Raw genomic sequence first — 20688 nt, 5'->3', positions numbered from 1 at the left:
AAATGCACGTTGCAAGGAGTTCCCGCCATTTGTATTTAAATTCGTGCCCCACCATTGGTCAGTTCTAAATTATTCCTACGTGGCAGCTAGCGATTGGCTTGCTAGCCCTATAAGAGGCTTGAGTGGTTTCCGCCCAAGTTGGAGATCTCCGGAGGATAACCCTGCAAGGGGGGACTCCGTAAACATCTTGAGGAGAACTCTAGGCGCGCTGCGGAGCCTATCGGACCCAACGCGTGTGCCTTAGAGCTGCCTATAGAGGTCTGATCAACCTCTGGCCTCTCCCCGTCGCCGAACGATCCCTCGACGAACCCCTTCCCTGCGCGCAAGTTCCACGGAGCCTAGCAAACTTCCTGAGAGTGAATCCAGAGCTCTACCCGGGTCCGAGTCCTTGAAACTGGGACTTAAGCGAAGCTTTTCCTGGAAGTCTTTCCAGCCTACACTGCAACCATCTACGGTGTAAGTAAACAATCTTAAACAACCACTAAGCGTCCGTGCCTAATTCTAGCGTGCCGCCTGCCTTCCCCGACCCGGCGTGTCCGGGCTGCTGGCCACAGCCCACCGCGTGAAAAACGCCCCCGAGGTCCTTGGACTGCTCCCGGCCCACACAGGCAGCATTACAATTACAGTTTTATGTAAAAGGGCCATATAGTGCTAGTGGATTTGAAAGGAGCTTAAACTCAAATAAGCCTACCATTCTGTATTTCTGTATTCATGCTTTGGAAATGCATTGTATATCCCTGGAGTTGAACAAGCAAAGTTTTGGGGCATAGGGAGAAGCCCCTTCAGGATTTTAAAAATGTTTTGCATTGTACATTGGAATAGAATACAATGTTCACCTCTTTCACAAGAGAGTACCTACAGTCTTCAGTTACCTGGTGGTTAGAGCAGTCACCTCAAGTGTGGAAAACCTTTTATGTCCCTCCCTGCTTTTACATTCTCCACACCCCACTTGATAGGTATTCTGGCATGGATCTCTTTCCATGGGAGTCTCTGTTCTTTTGGAGTTGTTCCACTTGGTATAAGTAATTTATTATTCTTTGGAGCAGGGACTTGAACCTAGAGCTCCAACATTTCAGGTGAGTGCTTGGACCACAAAGGTACCCTCAACTTGAGAATCTCTGAAATTGGTACACCAGATTAGGTTCCTTTTCCTCTGTGAAAATCAGGGTTGTGAGAGATCTTGGGTGTATACAGAGCCACAAAAACAGCTCTGTGAGACTGCTGAAGTACTCCAGTGGCTTGGTGTGGCTGCCTCTCTCATCAATGGGACCACACCACGATTGAAGTAGCAGCACCTTTTTAAGAAAAAAACCATGGCAAGCAACTGAGTATCTCATCCTTAATTAAGCAACCCACTGTGAATTAAGTGGGTTTTGAACCATCCAGATACAGGTTCTACTGTACCTTCAAACAAAATGTTTTGGCTTCAACAAATTTGGTATTTGATGGAAAACTGCTTTGTTGAGAAATGCCCAACTACCTCTACCTAGGACTCTCCAAGTCTACCCTTTGGTCAAAAAAGGCGGGAAGTTTTTCTGGTCTGCTAGGACTGTGGGTAAAACTTGCTGTTAGTTTAACTGCTTCATGTGCTGAGCTTACAGCAGAGTTGATACTGGCAACCTGATGTGAAGATCAGTGTTTGACTATCTGCCTGTCTCCACCAGCATTGCTGAGTCATTGTAGAAAGGAATTACTTCTCCCCAAATTATTACTTTTTAAGGCTGTGCAACAAAATACACTGAATGATAGTTCTGGAAAGAGCTGGCCATCTTTTATAGAAAAACCTACGCAATTTTTGTAAAACATCACTGCTGAAGAGGGTAACATTGTGCATCTGTAACATTTCTCATTTCTATTTGTCTAATCCCATCACTGTAGTATTGAGCATCTGTCTAGTATTCATTTACCAGAAAAAAAACGTATGCACGATCCTAGCAATAGATCTGTAGCAACAGTAAGCTAAATAGAAAGTGCTCTGGGAGCCTTGTGACTTCTCAGGTTTCATTCTCTCACCGAATTTGAAGGCCAGAAGGGACCAGTAGAGATCATCCAGTCTGACCTCCCTCATAACACAGACCATAAAACATCAGCTAGCAATTTCTGAATCTATCAAAGCAAGCTGTGGTTGCGCTACAGCATATATTTTTAGAAAGGCATTGAGCCTTGATTTAAAGACTCCAGCTGATGGGAAATTTGCTGTATTCTTGGTAAGTTGTTCCACTAGTTAATTACCTCATTTAAACCATTTAATCTTACCCAGTTTTTGAACTTCCCTTCCTCTTTCAGCATTAGCTTCTTTCTTGCCCATGTAACTGCAGGCTCACTAATTTCTACTTTGAAAAGGCCCTCATTTAAGAATTAAGAAGCCAGTCAAGCGCATCCTTATAGTTACAGAAGTACTGAAATTCTTCCCTGAAGAAAACCCAAGAGGTGCCTGCGGTATCTTCATTAACGATGGTCTGCCCACGGTATAGTTGTAGTTCCAAGTAATGTGCTACACTAAACCACTTGACTGGTGTTTACTGCATGGTTAATGTTGACTTTGTTTCTTTACTTTACTTTATTAAAATAGAGTTTCAGAATACTTTCTCTTTCTTCCCTTCCTCTCAAAAGGGAATCTTTCATATTTCACCGAGAGAAGCCTGTGATGATTTTCCTGCAGTACACACAGTTTGGGGAGGGATAGTGGCTCAGTGCCATCTCTTGGATATATTTAAAATTGTGGACAATAAATTAAATTATAGAGTGAAAGATACTTGAATCTGCATTTCTCTGGTGGTTTTGGCTTTTACCAAGTGTATTAAGTCTTTTTAAAGCTTCCACGTGACTTGGTATTTAAAGCTCTTGTATTAGTGTGGGTCAGAAACTCACATTTTGACAGGCTTCTTTAAATCTAAATTCACACAGCAGCTGTGAAGAGAGTGTAATGGGCAGTAAATATTAACCATCTATTTTTTTCTTCTAAAAATGAAAGTGACATCAGCAAAAGACATTTCACATCCCTGGTAGATTTCAAATGATATGTTTTTAATGTTAGATCAAGCTGGAAAATTTCAGAAAGGTTTGAGAGAAAAAATGAACAAATAAGATTGGTAGCAAATTGGCTGTTTTAACCATTGTCACTTGCTGTACAGCCATGGAAGCCCTAGCCTAAGGAATCCTGTGTTCCAGGTTTGGAGGGTGGGCTGAGTTTGACAACACTGGTCTCATCTATTCTTAATGCTCCACAAGCAATCTTCATCTACAACTAAAAGACAGTGCCTAAAAATATAAAAAATGCCTTCACTTACCACAGGTAAAGCAGGGGGACTAGGGCATTCTCCTGCCACTGCTAGGACAAGAAACAGACTTGCTTAGTGCTTGCTTAGTGCTTCTCTTTTTCTAAGAGTAAATTTACAGAAAGCTTTCACTATGGTCTGAAAGAGAGAATGACATTTGACTTTGTGGTTTTATTTATGTTGTATAATAGGTTATGTTAGGGAGATGAATGCAAGGCAATCATGTTTTGTAATGTAAACTGTAAAAACATCAGTCAATAATATTGATGTTTGCACAGTAAAAATACAGGTTTACTGTAGGTAAAAAACAATTCTTGTCCTAAGTTTGTCCAAATAATGGTTGTTTTAAATGTGAATTAGGAGTACACAAATAGGCATCACAAATGTATTTACAGGGCTATACTTGATGCATAAGGACTTTACATAAGCATAACTAAACAAGTGAAGTATGAAGGAGTAAAGGCTTAGGTGAATTATGGCATAAAAACTTAATCTGTATGTCTTTTTTTAAACATTTTTTCATCGATATTGCTCTGTACTAAATTTGATGGAATAAACTGTCCAAATTGATCTCAGGAAAGTAATGATCCTTCTCTTTTTAAATTATTTGTGAGCTACCAGAGTGCATATTATGGTTGATGTTTTAAAATGAGCTTTCTAGGAGCAGGAAACCAATGTCAAGTGCCTTTGAAATGTAAGCATTCTAGTAACATGATGAAGTCTGTTTCTAAGACAAGTGTAAGGAGGTTTGCAAAGGTGCAGCTCTGGCTGCCTATGAAAATAAAATTACCCTTTTTGTTGCAGAATCCTCTATTGCAGAGCCTTCAGCTTGGCTAGCAGACCCAAGGCTTAGCTTTCAATGTTGCCTCTAGCAACTTGAAAATTGGAAGAAATGGTTCTCTCTGCACTCTGCAGTCCTAAGTGTGGAGACTCTGGCTGGGTAATTGAGTGTCTTTTGAGAGAGAGCTCCTGAAAACAGAAGTACAAGAAATCAAAGATTAAATGGGCTTCTAAGGTCAAGTTCAAATCTCTAGTGCTGCATGAGGTGAGATCCCCCAGATAGCCTAAAAGAGAGGACAAAGGACACTGTGCAGGAAAATGTGGGGGACAGTTGTGAGATGAGGGTGGGGGAACATACCCATATGCAGACATAGACATGTTCAAGCCAGGAGCTGGGTGGGCAATGACTAGCCCGTGCATTGGCCATGTTGTACTGTTCCATAGGACAGTAAAGCAGCTAGAGTGTATTTGTGAACCTGGCTGTACAAGATAGATTTTAAATAATTGATAGTACAGGTCTGTCAGTCAGTAGCAGTATGACATGGTAACATTTGCTTTGCATTTCTTGAGTAGTCATTTATAAAAATGTCTAAAATGGCAGGGAGAGAACAAATAAGAATTCCCAAATAACTCCCAGTTTAATAGTTTTTTTTTTTTTTTTTTAAAGGTTCAGGGCAGATATCGGTAATTTCAGTGTAAAACCATTACAGCTGTTGGTTGTAGCAGTGTTGGTCTAAGGACATACGCAGGCAAGGTTCTTTGGGTAGATGTGATATCTTTTTTTAGACCAACTGAATAGCTGGGAAAAAAAATTCTTTGCAAGCTTTTGGGCACAAATGCCCTTCTTCAGGCATAGGAAGACTCTGCCATTACAGCAGCCTTTGCAATTTATCCTCCAAGCTCAGCTGATTCAAAGTTGAGAGTCAATGTAAAAAAAAAATACTACAGCATGGATATGCATAGTTAACACTGCCTCGAAGGGGCATCATGCAATAACTAGACGATTATAATAAGATGGAAATAATTTTGAAGATGCATTCACTTTTTTTCAAACTGCCGCCTTGAAGCAAAGATGCCTCTTTCTGAGCCATATAATATGTTTATGAACTAGTAAGTGTATGTTCCAAATCAAAGCCCAAGTGTAAAACTCCCTCCAATTTTCCTTAATTCAAAATTAAGAGTTAATTTTTGAAAAATATTGGAGCTTTTAACAGATAAGGCATAGATTTGGACCAACTGTGCTTGGTGCAGTACAAACATAGAAATGTGTTTGTATAACCAGTATCACAGTTGTTAAGCATAATTTTGCTTCCTGTATGCCACTTTTTTTGTTTTATTGAACTGCAAATGACTTTTGACGCAGCATTTTGTAAACAAAATAAAAGTACCTACGTCAGTAAGGGGGCTCTGATTCAGTTCCAACTACTGGCATCTAATCTTAATTTCCTTCCATCTGTAGGAGATTTATCATATGACTGATAATTATATAGGTTGTTTTTAACAATTTTACTCTAGAAGTAGAATTTTTGCAGACTAAAAACTCTTTACTGCTGTAATGTAAAGGATGTGATATTTTTCAGTGCAAAGATTATCAAGCAGCAAAGAATTGACAATGTAAAGTAGCTTGACAGTATGTCATCTTGCCAGAGAAGTAGTAATTTTTATTAATTTTTTACAATATACAAGTATTGTATACATTTAATTGGCCAAAGGTCAGCCATTCTTTTGCTTCTCTCCTTTTTTTTCATTTAACTAAACTAATTCACTTTACCTAGACACTAAGCAAATGCGTCATGAAACCACTTAATAATAGTGTAGGCATATTTCATCAGATTTTCAGTATAGGCAGCTGGTACTATAATGTCACTTGACAATTTTTCGATGCTTATCCTAAAAGTTGATCTTTTTTTAATTCATAAATTTATGAAGGGCTGATCCTATGGAAAAGTGTAATAACAAAAACCTCTAATTTTACCATTCCAGGGTCATTGAGGTTTATTTCTGAGTCTTGACTTGTGAACTGGGCCCACAATCCTGCTGTGCTGGCTTGTATTGCTTTCCCTGTTGGGACATCTTGCTGTGCTGATCCAATAGAGAAAAGCTAGCAGTGTCACAAGTTTTAAAGTTTAAACACAGCTGGCTTCTTCCAAGCAAGGATGGGAGGAGAACTCTGATAAATCAGGTCACTGATAGTTTTTACTACTCTCTTTCTTTACCCCAGGAGACTCTGGATAGGAGGGGAAATCTCGAGCAGCCAGAGAATCTCATCTGAATTGCCCCCTGTCCAGATCAAGGTCTGAACCATGCTCTGCCCAGTTTAATGACTTCCCAGTGGGGACATCCCTGAGCATTGGACATGGCAGGGATGAGCTACACCAGTCCCTGGAAGTTGTCATGAAATGGGAGTGTGTGTTTGATCAGCTTTGGCAAAGCTCCCAAGCAGGTTGGGGAAGAGAATTGCTAAATTAATCATTAATGACAGTAAAGCACCCTGAGCTTGAAAAGTGCTTTCTATAAGTGCTAAGTGTTGTCATTAAAAATGTATGCAGTTTCATTTTAATCCTCTCAGCACTTACAAATGGGGGGCAGGGGGAGAGGAACAGCTGACAATGGCATGGCTAGTCTGATGTTCCTGCTACAGTTGGTGCTACTGCTAGCCACGATCTACAGCTTAGGGCCTTGTCCTGACAGGCCTCAACCTTCTGTGAGAACTGCCAGTCATACCCTGTAAGTGACTCCTTTCTTTCTGCAGGGCACAGTGGGATAGATCGGAAACATTCTGGGAGCCAAGATAGAAGCAAATGCTCACTTTCATTGCCTTTGTACAGGCAAAGGGGAGAACATGGACCTTCATGCATTGTTTGCAAAATCTCAGTTGCTGTGAAAGTTATAACTTTCAAAAGCATCAACTGTTAAGTGTTTTTTTTTTTTTCTTAGCCAAGCAGCTGAGCTATTGTTTCTTCCGAAAAAGAAACTCAGAAAGGAGAATCGGACAAAAGAATGTGTTGAAATGTCAGGGTTGTATTGCCACTAGTGAAGCAACATGCTGTAGTAGCTAAAATAATGTGGGCAGAATGTGAAAGTTTTATCACTGTCAAGTCAAAAGGTGTAAAAGCTAACATATTAATGTGGGATTTAAAATAATTCTTCTAAAGAAACAGTGTTCACAGGCTTAAAGAATGCAGTATATACAAGGAAGAGGGTAAAGGAGTAGAGTCTTGAATTGTGAACTGGGCCCAAAATCCCAAGTCTACAATCCTTTTACCTATACTCCTGAATCCACAATCCTTTTATTTATAAGTGTGTGTGTGTGTGTGTGTGTGTGTGTGTGTAATGTTCAGGTGAACAAACCTCTACTGTTCTCATTATACCACTGCATATAATTCACCTGGTAATTTGTAGAAATTACCAGGTGAATTATATGCAGTGGTATAATGAGAACAGTAGAGGTTTGTTCACCTGATGGGATATAGTTGGACTAAACAGCTATTTGTAGTTTGGCCTGTGTTTTTACAGTGTGGGGCGGGGGGATGGTTTAGAAGCTTGAATTGTGCCTAATCAGTGGTTCACAGTCCAGCAACATTTATTTCAATCTTTCCAAGGCAGATTACATTTGAGTGCTAGTCAGTTTTACATGGTGAATTCCTCAGGTCCAGTCTAGTCGCATGAACCACCCCATATGGTGGTATGTGGCAGTTCTACATGGGTCTCATAGCTTGTGCCTGTGGAGTGCAAGGGGCTCTCCTGCCCACCCACCTTGGCATCCCCCTATTGGACACTGTATCTCCTACCCCACTTGCTCTTTTGGTTTCACTCTGCTCTACCTGTTACTATGCTGGCCTATAATATGACCACTTTTAGGGCCTGTAATGAAGAGCTGGGGGCCCATCCCCTTAGCTTAATTCTGAGTAATGCTTCCCTAATTCACTCTCCCATTTGATGTACTGTTTTGTACCTGAAGGTAGACTTTGAGACTGGGAGCACTGAGGGAAACCTCTATTAAGGACATTAGCTCTCTGCTTTGTTTGAGTGTCTCAAGCAACCATGAGCATAGATGGAAGTGTGTGTCCTTTTTAACAGCAGCAGCTTGACTCTTGGTAGCCTTTTGGTATGATCAGGGCCCAAGCATCATTTCTTTGGACCCAGTAGAGACTTGTAAAGCAGGCTCCCTCCCACGCACACACCATCCCACATCCATAAAATCTCATGAATCATGAAAGAAATTTTTCTATTTTAATTCTGAAGTTACATTGTGCATTGCTGTTTTGTAACTTTTTGGTTGTTGGTCCTAATAACGGTATTATCCAGTCGATGTTTTGATGGGTTTTTTTGTTCTAATGGTCCAACATGGCTGCAAACATTTTATAAACGGACCAATTCACTTCAAAGCTTTATTTTTCTGACCTTTTCATTGCAAAATCGTGAATTCTCTCCAAAGTCAATTTCTCTTGAAAGTTCACACTCGATGGACAAAATAGCAAGGTGGCTTAACCATCTTTGTCCCATAGTAGAATGGCTGCAGTTTTTGATGAGTGCTAGCTTGCTGAAACTTCTTTCAGCTTCTGCTGTAGTCACTGGCACTGTGCAAAAGATCCATATGGCTACAGACACTTCACTGAAAATTAGTTGCAGTTGTTTTTTGTAAATCTCATTTAATAAGATAAGTAGTAGTTCATACTCGTTTCTAAAAGTAGATTTGAAGATATTTTCAGATGCAACGTTTCACAGGGAAAATTCTCAGAAAGATCTGTAGGATATCTGTGAAGTAGGTATTTAGAAGCTTCATCCAGTTCCTCAGGCTCTAGCGTCACATACTTTAGGACTGAACAGAATGAAAAACAAATATTACTGGTTGCTTTGAATTTGTGCTCTAATCCATAGATAAAGCTGTCCAAAGTTGCATCAAAAACATTCCTTCTGAATAAAGATTCTGGATCATTTTCAGAGAAGGTAGAACATGATTCCTCAGCTGTGTCATCATTAAATCTTTTCTGATTCTTGCCTCGCTCCTTTGGTGACTGTGGCAAAATTTCCCATGCCTTCTGCTACAAGACGTGCTTCCTGTAGAATTTTGGGCCGCTGATCTCCAAGTTGTTTTACTTCTTCAATAATATCACGAATGAGGGCTGCCTCTGATTCAAGAGAGATTCCCCTGGTTTGTAAAATCTTGTTTCTGTCATCAATACTTGAAAGAACCTTGTACCAGAAGCTAGCCAACAAAAGGCTTGAAAATGAGCTGAAGTACCTTTTCAGTGCTTCCAGTTGTGATTGAGATTTGTGTGTCAAAGAGCACATTCCAGTGCTTCCAGAATACCTGGAAGATGCTTTGTGAGTGCACAGATAGTATCATCACGTGCACTCCAGTGTGTGTCTGGCAAAGTGGAGTGAGCAGTGTAATTTATCTGTTATAATCTTCCACCTCACCAGGGCTAGCACTGAAAAACACAAAGTTGCTGCATGCAACCAAAAACATGTTAATGTTTAAGTACGTGCTGCTGCAGCATTAACTCTTATAAGATTTAGTGAATGGAAAGCACAAGGAGAATACACAGTAAGTTCATTTTTGGATATAATGCAGGGCTGAACACCTCTTATTTTCCCTGGCAATTAGAGCCATTATCAAAACCTTGACCTCTATCGTCATCAAGAGGAATGTTATGACACTTCAAGCAGGCAATTAGCATTTCAGCTATCTGTTCTCCATTTTTTTTAATCAAAGCTGATAAACTCAAAAAACCTTTCTTTAATGTTAAATGTACCAGTATCTTTGTTGTGAACTATAAATCGGAATATCAACGTGTTGTTCTTGGTGAGAGACATCAGGAGTAACATCACATATAATAGAATAATAAATGGCCTTTTCTCTCTCTGCAAGGATGGTCTTCTGCACACTCTTACTGCATAATTCAATAAACTCATTCGGACTCCCATGAGAAATAATGAGCTTGTCCTTGCATCATTTTGCCCTCTGTTTGCTTCTGTTTGACTTTGGCCAAATGGTGACGAGTGTTGCTGTCCTAATGAGCTATTAACTCAAGAGTTCCAAGAAAGTTGTCATTGTGTGGGTCGGGTCACCTATCAGATTATCATCTCCTTGGGATGCTAAACCTCTTGAAGCAAGACATGAGGTAACATCCAACAATCTTTCCAATATTTCTTTCCATCTTGTTGCTTCTCTTAATATTTGTTTTTGAACCTCACTTTCCACTCCGTGTCCACCCAACAGTGACTGCTGTAATTCCTTCCAATGAAAATAGCAAGTTTTATGTTCTATGCTTTTTTCATGTTCAGGAAGTTTACTATATAGCTTTTGCCATTTTTTCACATTTGGTGAATATCCTTCACTTTTTTGCCCGCATGCTGCGTTGTTTTTGTCTCCCTTCAGAAAGTAACCAACATGAAAAACAATACAGCGCTTGATTGATAGGACTCCAAACAAACCAGTCTCTTGGTAGCTGTTCTCCATTGGAAGTCTTACATTTGAGAAGAAATTCAGGAAACTTATGCCCACCAACATCTATTGGAATTGGCTTTCAAAGAAATGTGGAAGCTAGCAAAGTCAGGACAGCACATAGAACAAGCCTGGGTCTTTGAAAAAGCATGAATCAGATAGTTGGGTAATATCACCATTAGCACCACTGTTCAGGAGAAGGCTTACAAAAAACAGGAGAGAGTAGTACTACATTTTCTTTTGAAAGCATTAGATTGGAGTCGCATGATGCATCTGGCAGCTTTTCTTCATCATCAGTTGCCACAGACACAGTCTCTATATTATAATCATTTCCATCTTGCTTTTGTTCATCTACTTCCCTAGTTAGTGCCTGAGCCAGACTGCAGAAAGGCCTTGTCTGTTTTGAAAAAATGGAGGATTGATTGGTGTCCTATAGCTTCTTTTAGTTCCTTTTGTTTTACCTCCTTACGTTTCTGGCTGCCTGATTTTGTATTTATAGCCAGACATGGGGTGTATGTGAGAGAGAGAAAGAAATGTCCTTTCCTTCCAGGCACTAACCCTATCCCTGTTTCAGTTCTTCTCTGTGCAATGTTTAGACCACAAGGCCTAACTCATTACTTACTTTTGGGCCTGTAAATCCGACCAGCAACACTGCAGCTTCCACTGTCCCAGGGATCAATGTCCGTGGTTATGTGGTGCTTTGTCCGTCCCCTTTCCATCTTCTGGGACTTGTAGCTCTTGAGAGAGCGTGTCATATTGGGACGCATAAATCCCTCTCTGTCAAACGACAAGTCCCAGAATTAACTGCACAAGCACGCTGTCTTCTACCGCAGGGCCCTGGGCTGGCCAGCAGCTTGCTGCTCACAATGTTGCTTGTTCTGCTTTTGATTGGCTCCAGCAAATCTCACAGTGGAGACCCCATATAGGTACTACGTAACTTTCCATACATATCCTCAAGTATGACCTACAATTTAGCCTTCACTTTTTTCCCTATGGCTGCAACCTGGGCCAGGCCCCCCTGGATCTCTGGGTCCTGGCAAGTGTACCCTTTCCCCCCCACCATGCTTGGGCCCTAGGTGTGATAGCAGGTCTCTGCTCAGTTTGGAGCAGTGTGGGGATGAGGTGAGCTGCATTATCCCTGTAGTCCCACCATTGGTAATAGAACATTTTGAAGCTTGGCTACTATTATGTCTGCAACTGGCTGATTAGCAGTCACCTCACAAAAGAAGATGCTGGCAGTGGACAATGGCCGCTAAAGGGACACTTAAGGCAGGGTGCCATCTTGCATGTGTGAGGTCTTGTTTAAATAAAACAGCAGCTAAGATGCTGCTTTGGTTCGTTGGTAACTCCTTAATCTGATCACTTTGCGGTGCCTTATCAACCTGGTGTGGTCTTCCTGTCCGTGGTCAAAAGTGTTCCACTTCCTCCCTTGCATTAGTGTGAATTGTGCTGTGTGCCGGTCTCTTGGGGCCTATGCTTTCAGTTATGCTTTACACATAAATCATTAGTGGATGCTTCATGGAGAGAATTGGCCTGTCCATGACCTATTATTTATTAAGAAGTCCCTACGGAAACAATACTTCTTTTGAGAGTCCTGATTTGGATATTTTATTTTCTACTGAGAATAACTTGCTTCTTCCACTGTGGAGTTCAAGCGGTTATTTTCTAAAAATGGAAAACAAGATGCACTCCCTTTTCTGTTGTACTTGACAGATGCGTGCTTATGGGTAACTACTGCTTACTGAGCTGTGTTGTGGTTTCCAGTGATACAACGTTGAGGGATTTATGGAGACTGGTTAATCTAATTTTATCTCTATTTTCCTAGTTCTCCGCTTTGCTTTTCCCTTGGTTATTATGTACCTCTTATCTATTGCACAATTTTTAATTGAGGCAGAATTTTCTGGTATATAGACTATGGAAATGGATTTTAGGAGAAGTAGTTCCTGCCCCTTATTTATCGCATAATCTCTGTTGTTCAGATGAAAATAAAGGCAAAGTATTAAAGATAAGTAGAGTAATTTATATTTGGAGAATTGTTATGCTTCCTTTGGCTTTCTTACAGTGCCTGAAACAGTATGTAGAGCTTCTGATCAGAGAAGGTCTGGAAACAGCAATTAGTTGCCCAGATGCTGCCTGCCCAAAGCGAGGTCATCTACAAGAAAATGAGGTAAGTTTTACCGCAGATTGATTCTAATACATTTCAGTGCATCTCATCCAGAATATTGCTGTCCTTTATTGCCGACGTGTTTAATGGTTCTGTAAAGATCAATATATTGTCTCTCCATCCATTTAAAATGCCTTGGATTATTTTTGCCCTTAATTTAAAGTCTTTTTTATTTATTTATTTACTAATTTATTTATTTTAACAGATTGAGTGTATGGTTGCCTCAGAAATCATGCAAAGGTATAAGAAGCTACAGTTTGAAAGAGGTACAGTATGCAACAGTAGCCATTACTCCATTTCTCCTATCTGGCTTCCAGCTCGGTGGGAGTAGTGTTACTCCAGACTGATCCCAGTGCCACAGGTCAAAATTTAGTCCTGTATATGTTTATACAGTACTGTTGCAGCTTTATATGCTGTGTCAGTAGAACAAAGCTTGAATTGTTTCTGCTTTTGCCCTCACGTTGCCATTTACCACATTCTAGGAATGAGAGACAAAGAAAATTGCTATGTATTATATTGCTGTTACTGAGAAGGGGAATTTTCCTGGCAGTGTGCAGATTTACATATATAGCATAGTGCTGCTATATAGGATGGCAGTACCCTGGATTCTGGCTCTCCTGCAATGCCACCATAAACTCAAATGTTGGACCCTTGCACAAAGTGCCAGTTAGTACTAGCTAACTTGTGCTAAGGTGTGCCATGTTAACCCCAATCTGAATATAAAAAAATGGATTGCTACTCAGGGAGAAGGAGAAGGAATATGTTTTTGGACAGCTAATGGTATGAGAGAACTTGAAAGAAAGCTTCTCTTTTGGTAAAGGCACCTGAAGTAGGTGGGAATCTTTTCATTGAGCTCATTGGTCTTCACATTAGGCCTAGAGTTAGTAGTAAAGCTGTGCCTCAGTAAAGGGATAAGTCTTATTTACATTGGTTTGATGCTCACTTGCAGCAAGTCCTTATGTGTGTCTGTTTAGATGCACCAAACAAGAGACCACTTTTGCAAAGGTGACCCTTTTCTGTTTGGTTTGATAAGCGGAGTACAGTCTTTTGTACTTTAAAGACTTTTGCAGCTGTGATTTACTTTGGTTCTGTTCTGGTTCTTTGCAGAAGTGCTTTTGGACCCATGTCGGACTTGGTGTCCCTCTTCTACATGCCAGGCAGTTTGCCAACTACAAGAATCGGGGCCTAAGAATCCCCAGTTGGTCCAATGCAAAGCTTGTGATATAGAATTTTGCTCTGCTTGCAAATCTAACTGGCATCCAGGACAAGGCTGTCAAGAGAATATGCCAATTTCCTTTCTTCCAGGAGAAACAAGGTACAGTTTTATTTTATCGGGTATATCAACCTAGATCAAATCCATGCATAAACAAGAGGAATATAAATCCACCTTCAATCAAGGGCCACTTTTTTTTCCTGTTTGTTCAAGGTATTTTTCACGCAGCTGTAGCAAGTATCTTTTGAAACACTGTGTGTATAACATTAAGGGTGCGGTGACTCCTCCACTGACTCAGCACCACAATCGTGGAGAAGGTGGTACCATTTAGTGGCACAGAGGGACTGTGTGGGGTCCAAGGCCCATTGGCTAGATGAGCATAGATAGCTACCAGCAGCAAATTCTGTTGATGTCGTCATCACATCCATTTCGGATGGTAGCTAATTTGGAGCGTTCTAACCACCAGGCTGTAAGCTCAGCTGGTATGGCAGTATTCTCCAGCCTTCCTGAGGGTAATCAACTACATGGAAGGGAATGCAAGAGTTTCAGGACCAGAGAGAGAACAAGCAAGAGAAGTCTTGACTCTATAACCCAGGGAGGAGGACACTCCCCTCAGAGGGAGGTAGTCCTACATTCTGGTCCCTGCTCCTGTGATTGCCTATGCATTTTGCATTAAATATTAGATAAAATCCAGAAACCTTTGCAGAACCCTAGAAGAGAGCTGATATTGTAAATTAATACCTGTCTTCTGTGTTTCCTGTTGGTTGGTGTAGGCATCCCTCTGCTTAGTATACTGAACATTGTGAATGCCAGCACTCAGTGGGCCAGTCTTCCTCTTTAAAGTGTACTTGCCTAACTCAAGATTGTGATTTCCACTCCTCAAGCCAGATATCTACATTTCTATAATGGAAACACTTAGCATTCCCACACCAAAGTCCTTTTGTGACTTGCTCTCTCTCTCCCTTTCCCCTTAACTGTCTTCTTCATGGAAGCCCTTCCCCCAGAGACTATCACTTGGATCATGGGATATTTACAGTCTGCTGGTAAGGGATGTAATAGCATTCTGTTTCTCCACACAAGAAATTAGAGAAGGAACAAGGCACTTGGATGGAAATTCTGATTCTGGACTGGTCTGATTTGATGCCAAAGAAGGGAGACCTTGTTCCCCTGTTCATCTCTTGCACACCTAGCTATTTTGTTGCCATTGTCAAGATTTAACAGCTTTACTAGATCCATTCAGGTTACTGAAAAAAAGTTTAAAAAATCCTGATAAAATGTATATGCAAACTTGACATGTCTGTTTGTTCCTACTTTATGTTTGTATAATTTCCATTGCAAACACACAAGGATACCTAACTTACAGATATCCCCCAATGTCCCCCACAGTTCTGTTTTCAAAATGGAAGAAGATGATGCTCCAATCAAACGCTGTCCAAAGTGCAAAGTTTATATTGAGCGAGATGAAGGTTGTGCCCAAATGATGTGTAAAAACTGCAAACATGCCTTTTGCTGGTACTGTCTGGAATCTCTTGATGTGAGTAGATGCTGTGGGCTTAGGTGGCTATTATAGGCTTAGAACTACCTTGCTTTGTATTAAAACTGGCCTATTAATGAATAGTACTAACATCACTAACTCTGTCTGGCTCTTCCCCATTCTGCCTTCTGTATGCTTTGGAGCCTCAATATTTGCTCTACTTAGGATCTCTTGAGCATATATTGATAACATTTCATAGAAGCAGGATATTAGCTGCCATGGTTCCCCTGCTTTACCTGTGGCAGGTGGGGGTGCTAGGTCTGTGTTGTCAGAGTTAATGGTAGTCTTATGTAGAGTTTAGTTAATACCTCGTCTATGATGGTTTGCATATGGATGTTCCTGCCTCAGGCAGGGGGTGTTGGAGTAGATGACCTCTGGAGGTCCCTTCCAGCCCTACTTCTCTCCGACTCATAAACAGCAGTGAGTAGTTTCTGCTGCAATGGGGGCAGGGCCCCCCGAGTTTCAGGACTTCTCAGGCATCACGTGTGTATCTGGCGCGCACACTTTATTTTGCCCAGACACTTTTGCAGCCAAACTGCAGCCTACTGATAATGTTCAGAAGGAAGTACAGGGTGAATGTAACTACACAGAATCCCAAACTGCCTAAAAGTCAGAAACTGCAGTTTTACATATATGCCACTTAGGTGCATGAAGTAAAATTGTGCGGGCCGGGCGTGAGCCGGGCCCTTTTTCATGCTGCACGCGGGCTGTGGCCAGCAGCCCGGGCACGCGGGGTCGGAGAGAGGAGGCGACAAGCTAGAATTAGGCACAGACTCGTAGCGGTAGTTTTAAAGATTGTTTACTTACACCAGAGAGGGTCGTGGTGTAGGCTGGAAAACTTGCTTGAGTTGCGGTTACAGACAAAGACAACACAAATGGTCACGTGGAGTTTGCCAGGCTCCACGGAAACAGAGCTCCGGATGCTCTGGGTGAGCGCGCCACCAAAATCGGACTCATAGATACGTCTTATAATTTTTATCGGTCGAAGATGGGAAGAGGTGGGCGATGGATCAGGTCGCCAAGCTCCTCTGAATCTCACACAGGGGCAAGCCAATCACTAGCCGCCACGTGTGAATAATTTAGAACTAGCCAATAGCGGGACACAAATTTGCATGCGGGTGGCGGGAACTCCTTTGCACCGTGCATTTCTCTTGCAACTTGAGCAATGCACCCTGCAAAAGAAGCTGCAAATAGGCGGGAAACTCGTCCCTGCACCGGAGCCTTCCTCTGCAGTAGAAAACTCTCCCGTCCAATGAAGCCACAATTTGGCGGGGATAATTCTGGTGCTGAAGCACACACAAAATCATACCTTTGGGTTATGACAAAAATAAGATTTAGCCCTTTATCTTATGTTACCTGTCTGAACAATCGAGAGAGAAAGGAGCTGAAATAACATGACACCTGATGGAAATTATTCACTTTCTGTCTCTTAATTTGAGTCTCACTCTGTATTCAGTACAGTACAGTGCACAGAAAGGAGGCAACTCCTTCCCAAAGTACTTTCAGTCTACAAAATGCAAATACAATCATTCTGCATTATTTCTAGCTGTGCAAGGCATCACATCATATAATAAGGAAGGAACTCATATTTAGCGTCCTGCAGGATACCAACCATGACTATAGTGTAGAAATTTATTAGTGATATTTTTTAAGAAACTTATTTCCTAAGCCTGCTCTACCAGACAGGCCACTGAACTGCCATGTGAAAACCAGTAATATTCTGCTAGCTAGCATTAGGAGATAAACTTTAACTCTTTATCTGCTTGTTGTAATGGCTTTAAACTTTTTTAAAACCATATCTTATTGTGGCCATTTCCTTGGCTTATGTATAGAAACATTTATTTCAAAGCATAGATAACAATGTTAAAAGGAAATGTTTCATATCCCAAAAATGTACTCTGAATACTGTAAATCCTGAAATTGTCATGTACCAAGGCCTTACCAATAAGCTTTTATTCACGGGCACTGCTGTAGTGATCTGAAAAGTGCCTAGTCTGGTAAATTGCTTGTACGGAAACATGATACATCCAGAACTGGAAGATGGGCATTTCTCCCATCGAACTCTATAGATATTTGCTTTTTTTCTTTCTTTTTTTTTTTAGCTGCAGTATAGGGGCTGTGTTTTGAAGCATGGGGTCCAAGGAGCAAAAATGTTCTTTTCCCTTTTCTCTTCAAATTCTTTTGTGTAAATGCCATCTATCAGTATTTTAAATAGACATCTTGGGTTTTTTCAGAAATAATGAGTACTAACAAATCCCAGTGATTCCCATTGCAGATGCTGTGTATCTTTGAAAACCAGGCTACTTATTATGATGCTGAACTTTCAACAATGCACTTGGAAAAATATTAGCATTTCTATAGCTACTTTTCCAGAACCCAGATTTTTGTTTTCAGTTCCGTTGCTAGTTCTGAGAGTGGGAATATTTTATTGAAGGAACAAATTCTTCTTAACTGGGTCTCTACTAATTGATAACATTTCTGTTGAATGTTTTTAGGATGATTTCCTCCTTATACATTATGATAAAGGACCTTGTCGAAACAAGTTAGGTCACTCCAGGGCATCTGTTATTTGGCACAGAACACAGGTAAGTGCAGCTCTTTTAAAAGCTTTGTATATACCCACATTGAAATATTTTAGTCTCTATCACTGAACTTACTTACTGGATTCTGAGTTTTGATCCTAATAGCAATATCTGACTTGATTGAAGCTGGTCAAAATTATTTGTAAAAAGTCTCTCCTGATTTGAGTCTTTGGCTCATTGGTTGACTGGTACTTCTTCTGGTATCAGTCAAACAGCAGAACATTAATCAGTAGCGAAAGAGGTTTTGTACACTTCCTTCCTTCTCTCCTTCCTTCACCATGAAGAGAGGCAATGGGCACTGAGGGGTCATCTTTTTTTGCAACAGTCTTAAGAAATGTGGAGGATGCATCATGGGCCAGATTCACAAAGGGGCATAGTATACTGAGTGATCCTGTCCCTGAGTTAGGCACCTGGTTCTGAGGGTAGAATTGTAACAGGGTCCCACTCCAGGGGTGGCCATGATGCATCTGGAGCCCCCTCAGCCCCTATCGACTTCACTCTCTTTGGGCAAAAGGAGGCTGTCCCAGGGCTTCTTAAGTTAGATCTCCTTATGAGCATTGGTGTCACTGCTCATTGCCTCAAGGACTAATTGCATGGACACAGGATGCCCAAACCCAAGCTAGATATCTAAGCTCCCTGTACTTTAAATGGGGTGAATTGGTTGCCTAGGTTTGAGATTTGCAATATGCAACATATATGAAGCCAGGGGGCACCCGAGCCATTCAGTAGGAAACCCTGAAGGACGGGATGTCACTCTTCTCTCTCTACCTGTCTCCCTAACTTAAGTTCTTACCTGGAGGCCTCAGTGAGGCATCTATATAGAGGACTGGGATTCACAATCTGAAGCTGAAGCCTAGACCAGGGTGTCTGTGCTGATCTTTCATGTACAAACAACCGGCTCTGTCTGTTTGTCTGTTTGTCTGTTTGTCTGTTTGTCTGTTTGTCTGTTTGTCTGTTTTTTAAAGAGTTCTCTTATGTCCATGAGGCCAGAGGCTTGGCTAGGTTTGGAGACTCTCTCCACCCATTCTGTTGAAGCTGTGCCACTCTGTAGAAAGTAGTGAAAGATCTTTAGGGCCAGAGAGGAAGTAAGAGGAAGTTTGATTCTGCAGCCCTGTAAAGAAGACGGTCCCTTAAAAAGACGGGGGGAGGGGGAGTCTTGGGTTCTGGTCCATGGCCCCACAAGTGGTTTTTTGCATTGAAAAATGTCTAGCTAAAATGTATTCTGTAAAATACTCCTCTGCTGATCCCATCACTGCTTTTCAGGTAATGTATCTGTTACTGTTGTACTTACTGCTGTTAGGCTCTGAACATGCCTACTGGATTGGACTCTTCCAGAGACTTGAATGCAGGAACCCTTAAAACCTATTAGGTATCTAATTGGACATAAGTGTGATCCTATTCCATCCTGATCAGGACTCTAAAAAATGTTAATGGACCTACTTTTATAACAGGCCATCATCTTGGCCTTAAAGCTAAGTCAAAAAGAACAGAAAGGAGGAAGAAGACTCATTTCCCTTTTGTGCTTAACTGTTACTCAGGGATTCAAGCAAGGTGAAATAAGAGCACACGTAGGCATTTACACCTACTTCAGCCCTTTAAAAGATGGAGTAGGATTTGGCCTGTAATCTGTGAATCCCAAGCAGCCTTCAGGGAAAATACATACCTAAACTTCAGCCATCTAAGATGGTGGTGCCTTTGGGCATGTCCAGTAGCTGAACTTGTAGGTGCCTAAGTGGGTCAGGCAGCATTTCTCTAAATTAGCCTCCTGGCATAAAAGCGCCAACATTCCTTTGCAAAACTTAAGTCCACCAAAAATACAAGATAAAAATGAAGTTGGTTTATTGATTGGATCGCCATTTTAGTCCCCCATTCCAGGGTGCTGGCATTTGTTAAGATAGAGGGGGAGGAACACAGAACCTCTAGATGCCTAACCTCTGTTAATGCAGTCAGAGACTGAGTGCTTTCATCTCCTTTCTTAGGGGGTGTTTCAAGGAAAGCAGCTTTTACAATCCTAACAAGAACAGAGTGATTTCATAGACATCAGGGCTGGAAGGGACCTCGGAAGATCATCGAGTCCAGCCCCCTGCCCAAAGGGCAGGAAGTCAGCTGGGGTCATAGGATCCCAGCAAGATAAGCATCCAGTTTCATCTTGAAGGTGTTCAATGAAGGCGCTTGAACCACCTCCGGTGGCAGGCTGTTCCAGACCTTGGGGGCTCGGACAGTAAAGAAGTTCTTCCTTATGCCCAGCCTGAAACGAAGTAGTTTGTGACCATTCGACCTCGTCATCCCTCGGGGTGCTCTGGTGAACAAACGTTCCCCCAGATGCTGGTGGTCACCCCTGATAAACTTGTAGGTGGCCATCAGATCACCCCTGAGCCTGCGCTTTTCCAGGCTAAAGAGCCCCAGGGCTCTCAGCCTGTCATCGTAGGGTCTGCTTCCCTGACCTCTGATCATGCACGTGGCTCTTCTCTGGACTCTCTCAAGCTTCTCCACATCCTTTTTGAATTGTGGAGCCCAAAACTGGACACAGTACTCCAGCTGCGGCCTCACTAAGGCCGAGTACAGGGGGAGAATGACGTCCCGGGATTTGCTTGAGAAGCATGTATGGATGCAAGCCAGCGTTTTGGTCGCTTTACTAGCTGCCGCATCGCATTGCAGGCTCATGTTCATCTTGTGGTCAATGATG

At 41.6% G+C, this 20688-nt stretch overlaps 1 protein-coding gene across 1 annotated transcript in view; it reads left to right on the top strand.

Moving 5' to 3' along the window:
• The window catches only part of RNF144A (ring finger protein 144A), a 94414-nt gene that overhangs the window by 62430 nt on the left and 11296 nt on the right, over window positions 1-20688 (top strand). Inside the window, exons 3-7 of the mRNA XM_006018410.3 lie at window positions 12572-12676; window positions 12879-12939; window positions 13781-13988; window positions 15273-15420; window positions 17916-18005. Coding sequence (XP_006018472.1) covers window positions 12572-12676; window positions 12879-12939; window positions 13781-13988; window positions 15273-15420; window positions 17916-18005 — 612 coding nt within the window. The remainder of the gene's footprint in view (window positions 1-12571; window positions 12677-12878; window positions 12940-13780; window positions 13989-15272; window positions 15421-17915; window positions 18006-20688) is intronic.

This window comes from Alligator sinensis, unplaced genomic scaffold (assembly GCF_000455745.1).
Source record: "Alligator sinensis unplaced genomic scaffold, ASM45574v1 scaffold866_2, whole genome shotgun sequence".
Lineage (NCBI taxonomy): Eukaryota > Metazoa > Chordata > Crocodylia > Alligatoridae > Alligator > Alligator sinensis.
This window is presented reverse-complemented; position numbering and strand designations above follow the sequence as displayed.